At 28.2% G+C, this 7,095-nt stretch overlaps 1 protein-coding gene across 1 annotated transcript; it reads left to right on the top strand.

Moving 5' to 3' along the window:
• Positions 1 to 655: 655 nt before the first annotated feature.
• LOC101500718 (protein NODULATION SIGNALING PATHWAY 2-like) lies at positions 656 to 2,540 on the top strand. Its single transcript, XM_004492427.4, has one exon. The coding sequence runs from the start codon at positions 769 to 771 to the stop codon at positions 2,398 to 2,400; it is 1,632 nt and encodes a 543-aa protein (XP_004492484.1). The 5' UTR covers positions 656 to 768; the 3' UTR covers positions 2,401 to 2,540.
• The last annotated feature ends 4,555 nt before the right edge of the window (positions 2,541 to 7,095 follow it).

Raw genomic sequence — 7,095 nt, forward strand, 5'->3', positions numbered from 1 at the left:
ATCATACTTTATGAAGAAAAAAATATATTACTTGCACATATAATTACGAGTTAAATATAAGATAAATCAATTTGATCTGTTAGTGTAAACTAATTTTATAGTGACATCTAAGAAGAGTCAATGATTTTGATATGTCACTGTATTATTATATGTGCAATGATAGAATAATTACACAATCAATTGTTGTACTTGGATGTTAGTGTAAAATAATTTTACGGTAATAATGTACACACCTTAAACTCTTTAAATATATAGTAGATATCTATATTCCCAAATTTATAGTCCACTTTTAATCTAAATAAAACATAATATTTATGTGTCAAATGTTCAAGAACCACAAAATAATTTACCACATGCATCCCCACTTAAAAACTTAAATCATTAAATATATGTGTCACATGTTATATATATATATATATATTATTTGAAATTCTTAACAAAATATAATATTTTGATAGCATGGATGAAGTTAGTTGCATTAGCACCTAAAACTCATTTCATGAACAATAAAATAATTAAAAACACTATTCATTATGAATAATTTTTTGCATGTACAAAAACTTCCAAAGATAACATTAAAAGGCAATATGAAAAAAAATATATATATATACAAAATTCATTGCCTAAAGCTTCTCCCTTTGGTTTTCCATTTTTGTCTTTACATTGTTTCTCCAACATTTGTTTTTCCTATAAATAGTCAAACAGAACAACACATGAAATCCCTCCACCACAAAGCTCTATCTTCCTCTAAAAATCCATTTAATCATTATGTATCAGCCAGAGATTCTTCAATCTCCCTGGCTATTCTATGAAGACATAGACTCATCATCAACTTTTGATCATCATCATCATCAAATTATTCATGAGTCCTATGGCTTTACAAACCATGTTGATGACTATGATCCATCATATGGCATCATCATAGATGACCATGTTGATGATGATGGATTCAATACTCTATTGACCACTTCAGAAAATAGTACTTCAACCATATTCACCAATGATCATATCCAATTTGAATTTGATGAACAAACCTTTCAACTTCCATCACTCATGGATTTAGATCCTTTTGATTCCATTTTAACTCCTCAAATTGATGATTCTATTTTTCATGATCATGGTTACCAACAAGAAAGTGAAAGTAGCTTCCTTTCACAAAATTTTCCTAGTGATCATGCATCATGGAGTCCAAGTTCAACAATTTCAATGAAATCACAATTTTCCTCAAATCAACCATCACTAAACTTGCCACAACAAAACATGGAAATTGAAAACCATGTGAGTCTTCCACACTTAATGGAAGCACATGGAGAAGCCTTAGAACAAGGACAAAAACAACTAGCTGAAATTATCTTGAAGTGTATAAGCCAAAAAGTTACTTCTCCACTTGGTGAATCCCTTGAAACTCTTGCATTTTATTTATCTCAACATGTTACAAAACATGTTGATTATCTTAAAGGTGAGGCCTATAAAAACTTTGAAGCTTGTTTCAAAGCACTTTATCAAGGGAATCTAGTTGGAAAAGTTGCTCACTTTGCATCTATTTCTTCAATTCTTGAGGCTGCCATGTTAGAAGATTGTGATGTTATACATGTGATTGATTTTTGTATTGGAAATGGAATTCAATGGCCTTTTTTATTGGAGGCTGTTTCAAAGATGAACAAAACATTGAAATTGACATCAATTAAATGGTGTGATGATGAAAGTTTTGAAAAAAGTCAATGGAATTTTGATGATACAAAAAGGAACCTTTATGAGCAAGCTAAATCATGTGGTTTGAAATTGAAGGTTGAGGAGAAGGGGTTGGAGGAATTGGTTTTTGAGATCAAAAGAATAAACAAAAGGGGTTTGAAAAAAGAGTTTTTGGCTTTCAATTTGATGATTGGTCTACCTCATATGAGAATGGTAAGAAACAAAAGAAAAAATGGTTTGATGTTTTTGAAGGTAGCTAAGGATTTAATAAAAAACTTTGGAATCAAGGGAATGATTACTTTTGGTGATGGTGATGCATTTGAGAAACTTAAAAATTGTTTGAATTTTAAGTCATTTTTTGAAGGGAATTTGGTTCATTACAAGGCTTTGTTGGAATCAATTGAGTCACAATTTTCAGCTCAATTTTTAGAAGCTAGAACTGCTTGTGAAGTGTTGTTTGTGGCACCTTGTGTTTCTTCTCTTGATTGGTTGAAAACATGGGAAGAGATGAAAAGTGACTGTGAAATTGAAGATGAGATTGGATTAGAGGGTAGTGGATTGAGCAAAAATGTTTTGATGGAAGTTGGAGAAGTTTTGAGAGGAAGTGAAAGTTCATATGAGATAAGAAATGAAGGGCAAAATGTCAATCAACTTGTTTTGGAATGGAAAGGAACTCAACTATTAAGATTTTCCATTTGGAAAAACTAAAAATAAAAAGACTAGTTTTAGTTTAAGTGTTCCAATTATACATTCAAATGAAGTTGTATAGTTATTATAGATTTAATCTGTACAGAGATTATTAATTCTTGCTCAATATTTACATCTTAATTAACATATTTTAATCACTACTTCAACATATAGTCCTTTTTCCTTTGTCATGTAAATAACTTTATAATATTAAAGTCACTTCTTCTTGTTACAAGTCACAGAACTTATCAAAATAACATAAAACATCACAGAGTTGAATCAGCAAAACTTGAAATCAGGACTTAAAGTGAAATATCTCAATTTTGTGATAAATTAATGTGACATCATAACTAAATAAAATAATACAATGTTTGATGTATTCTTTTTGTCTTGATTTTTCAGGTTTAATAATTCAGAATTCGATTAAGGGAAAAATAAAATTTAGTCAATCATTACTCTAGTAAAGATTCGAACAAAAGTGTTTAGAATTGATTCGTCATTAATTTATTAAAAAACATTAATCACTTCTCCATTCATTTATTTATATCGTTTGACGTTTAAAGAAAAAAAAAACATGTCTATTACAAAACATTCTTGAAATTACTTGACGGAAATAATTATTTGTGTGTAAGCAACTTAAACAAAATATTAAAATTAAATAATGCTAATATAAATCTTGGATATGTAAACATCTCAAGCTAACCCCGTGTTACAAGATATGTTTATCTAAATTAAATGCGAGGTTCATTTAGAAAAGTGATAGACAAATATGATATAATTAGCTTAACAATGTCTTGTGTTGGATCTATGCCGTAAATTTTGAACAAAAAGAAAAATTGATAATGTTGAAGGTTTCATAAATAATTTTTAAAGTGTGTGTATCACACTAAATTTTATATTCGATTCGCCCCCACTAATCTATATTAGTGTTGCAAACGAATTAACTGTGAATTTACTTCAAGATACTTTAGAATCCTTGAAGTGAATTGCACATTCACATCATGTCTACCGATCAATGATAGTTTACATATACTCTCGTGCATTAGAGGAAAAAAAAAAAACATGACTCAGAAATATTTTTGACAGAATTTTGATTCATGTAACATAAAATTTGTCTTGTCTTTTCTGTCTCTACGTATCTCTATTTATAGAGATACTCATTACTGATACCAATTAATGAAAGAAAAAAACTCTTCAAAAAATTTGTAATCCTTAGTAACTTAACAGATGTATTAAACCAAACATTGCAAACACTTGACCAAGTGATACATTAAATTATTTAATTTTGTTACATCATTATAACTGCTTAAAATAAATAATGTTAATATAAGTCTTGGATATGTCAAAATCTATCCCCATGTTACAAGATATGTTTATGTAAATTAAATGCGAGGTTCATTTACATAAGTGATGAACAAATATGATATAATTAGTTTAACAACGTTTTGCCTCATCACCGATCCGTTTACTTAGCGGGTTAAACAGAACACACTAATTTAAATAGTTAAATTAAAAACATCAAATTAGTCGAGAGAAAATAAAGGATTAACTTGACTGCGGACTCAATCAATTTTACCATCCTACTTGTATTTCTTTTTTGATCATAAATAGAGAGATTAAGTAAAAAAATAGGATATTTTTATTTTTATTAATATATTCAATTTTTAATTTGAAAATTTGTATATTTGGTTTTTATTTTTTTATATAAATAAGTAAACACTTACATTGTAAATTACTTTTATTTTCAAAGACTCATCAGTCTATAAAAAACATTTTTTGACTTTTAGTCCTCGCGTGGCTTTATATAAATGTTTACAAATACACTTTATTTATTATAATAAAAGTCTATGCAAAAATTGAACACAAAATTCAATTGTTAGATTGAGATTTTCCATTATTGTGATTTATCAAATTTTTTACGTTTAATAATTAATATTTAATTAATTTCTTATTGGAAAAAAAAATTTGAGAATTTTTTTTAATATTATATATATGTTTGAAAAAAATAATTTAAAATTTTAGAGGACACGAATGAATTGACTTAACCATAAATACTAAAACTTAATAAAAATATTGTAGAGATTAAATGTTGAAGAATTTTTTTGAAAATATTATTTTTTTTATAAAAAATTTATAAGAACTAAAAATATATTTAATTCATGTATTTATACCTTTTATATGAATTTATTATACATAATTTTACATTTATATTTTTAATTTCTAATAAAACTCTATTTTTATATTTTAATAAGTTAATAAAACTCTCTTTGAATAAGATACGAGATATTTTAATGAATTGATTTGATACAGAAAACAAATGCAATACCACAAAATTTTAACAGTTTTAGTTTGATAAAGAAAAAAAAATGTATATTATATAAAAACAGAAAATCAAGTAAGAAACATTTGAATGAGATACTAATGTTTTGGGTTTAAATATGAGCGATTAAGTCTCATATTATTAATACTGAGTTAAATATTGTAAAACCCCAATTTTTAACAGTGTAAATTTATTTATTTTTTTTTAAAAAATAATTTAATAAAATAATATGTCATAATACAAAATAACAAGAATCATAACTAATTATATCTTATATACAAACCAGCTAAAATAGTTTTTGAGACGATAATCCAAAGTATACAAATAGAAAATACATCGGGGCTATGAGACCTATCAGACATCGTTCATACTCCTGAGGTATTTTCGACAGACACTTGCACATAAGTACTGCTCCAAGAATGTTATCTCTTCCATGATCACGTAAAAAAAAACGGAACATTAACACACCAAACAAAAGTCAACTGTCATAGACTATCATAGGTACAGTCATCCCAAAACAAAATAAGTACAACCACCAAAAGAAAAACACTAAGACCCTATACAACAAAAACTAATTTGATCATCCACTAGCAACTACAATAATAAGGGTGACCTCCATACACTGCACAAGTTCCTTCTGACGCAATATTTCTCCTCAAAGTAACTTCCTCCTCATCTTCAGTCATAGAAGGATCAGTCTCCTCAGAAGTCAGATCCACCCACGATATATATTGCACATCTCTCCTACTTGTCCTCACTACCCTCCCCATATAAGTAGCCCTGCTTGAGATAGGGGTCGTATACCCAAGCAGTCGGCGAATGTCGGTCAGGGAAGTCTAACGATGTTTCCGTCATCAAGGTAACAGTTGATGGAACGAACTCGTGTATCATTTGAGGGCAAATCCTGATTTCCACAATTATGTAAAGGGTCACCAACTGAAATTAACAAATAACATTTACCAATTATATCATCAAGACAAGCAATAACACTTAGAAATTACGACATGATAACAAACAATAACAGAGTATGTATATACAAATATCATATTATAACAAACACGACTCACATACCTACACGATAAATAAATCCTTGTAAGGATAAGATGTATCAATCAATTCATGGCACCATCTTGTGGCCCATCACAGTCACCACTAACTTCGTTGCCCACCATGGTCACCACTAATTATGATATGCATGAGCATACTCTGACTCTTTCACCAACATTCATTATGTAAATGTAGCTATTAAAAGACTCCCCTTTTAATACTCATTATACACTAATAATTTTTCATACTTTTCATAGAGCATACTCAAGACATATTATTCTCAATAAAATTCATAACATATAGCAACACGTATTATCACTCAAGAAGGCATCATCGCATCAATATTAATCATCACATAAATCACATATATAAGGTCCCTATGTGTAAACTAAAAATTTGGAATGAGCTATTACCTTAGTTATAGCTTTTTAACCAGTTATCACTACCACAATCAAACACATCGAAAAATCTCATTCGTGCCGACACCTTTAAGAAAATAGTGTCTGACTTAGTCAAATTAATCCCGGAAACTTTAACTACCTTACAAATCATTTCTTACTCATAACCCCCTTATAGTATATTTTACTAAAATAGTTTACAATGAGTAAGGACTAATAATATTATTAACCACAACATACTTTCAACATATAAAATATATTTTTAGAAATTAACATCCTTTCATTTTTCAGTGAATTCAATAACAATTTTTCGAAACGTTTTAAATTATTTTTCTCAAATTTTTTCATAACAACCACAAATTTTTCTCAAATTTGCCATAACTCATTTTTTTTTCCGTTTCATATAAATACATAACCACACAAAAGATATCAATAAATATTTTTTCTAGTTTCAAGGTTATAAATCTTTGAAATAGTTTCATTCCTTTCAAAATATATTAAATATTTTATTTTTCTTTTTTTATCAAGAAAGCTTGTATTTTAATTCATGAAACTTGGAATCTTTAAAAAAAAAATGAAATTCTAACTCAAGACTTTAACCTTTACTTGATAAACTTAAAACTTTAATTAAAATTATACAAACTTTTTTTTTAAAAAATTGAAAATATACATATAAAAACTTGAAATAACTATTCACTAACTTTCCTTAAAACACCAGTTCAAATATTTGATAACCACATGTATACATTCCTGATCATCAATCATAACAAATGTTTTTGGAAATGCATAAACTAAGAAAAATCATTTTTCTTTAATCACCACAACAACATTAATATATCAGAGTTCTCCCCGCCGCTTACTCGGTGCCAACGGTCTCGATTCCTTTTCGAGACTCAAAGAGCTAACACACCCACACGCACACGCGCGCGCGCACACACACACACACACACA

This window comes from Cicer arietinum, chromosome 3 (assembly GCF_000331145.2).
Source record: "Cicer arietinum cultivar CDC Frontier isolate Library 1 chromosome 3, Cicar.CDCFrontier_v2.0, whole genome shotgun sequence".
NCBI classification, from domain to species: domain Eukaryota; kingdom Viridiplantae; phylum Streptophyta; class Magnoliopsida; order Fabales; family Fabaceae; genus Cicer; species Cicer arietinum.

Excerpts from the sequence above, each read along its gene's own strand:
- LOC101500718 (XM_004492427.4), top strand. The coding sequence starts at position 769 with ATGTATCAGCCAGAGATTCTTCAATCTCCCTGGCTATTCTATGAAGAC.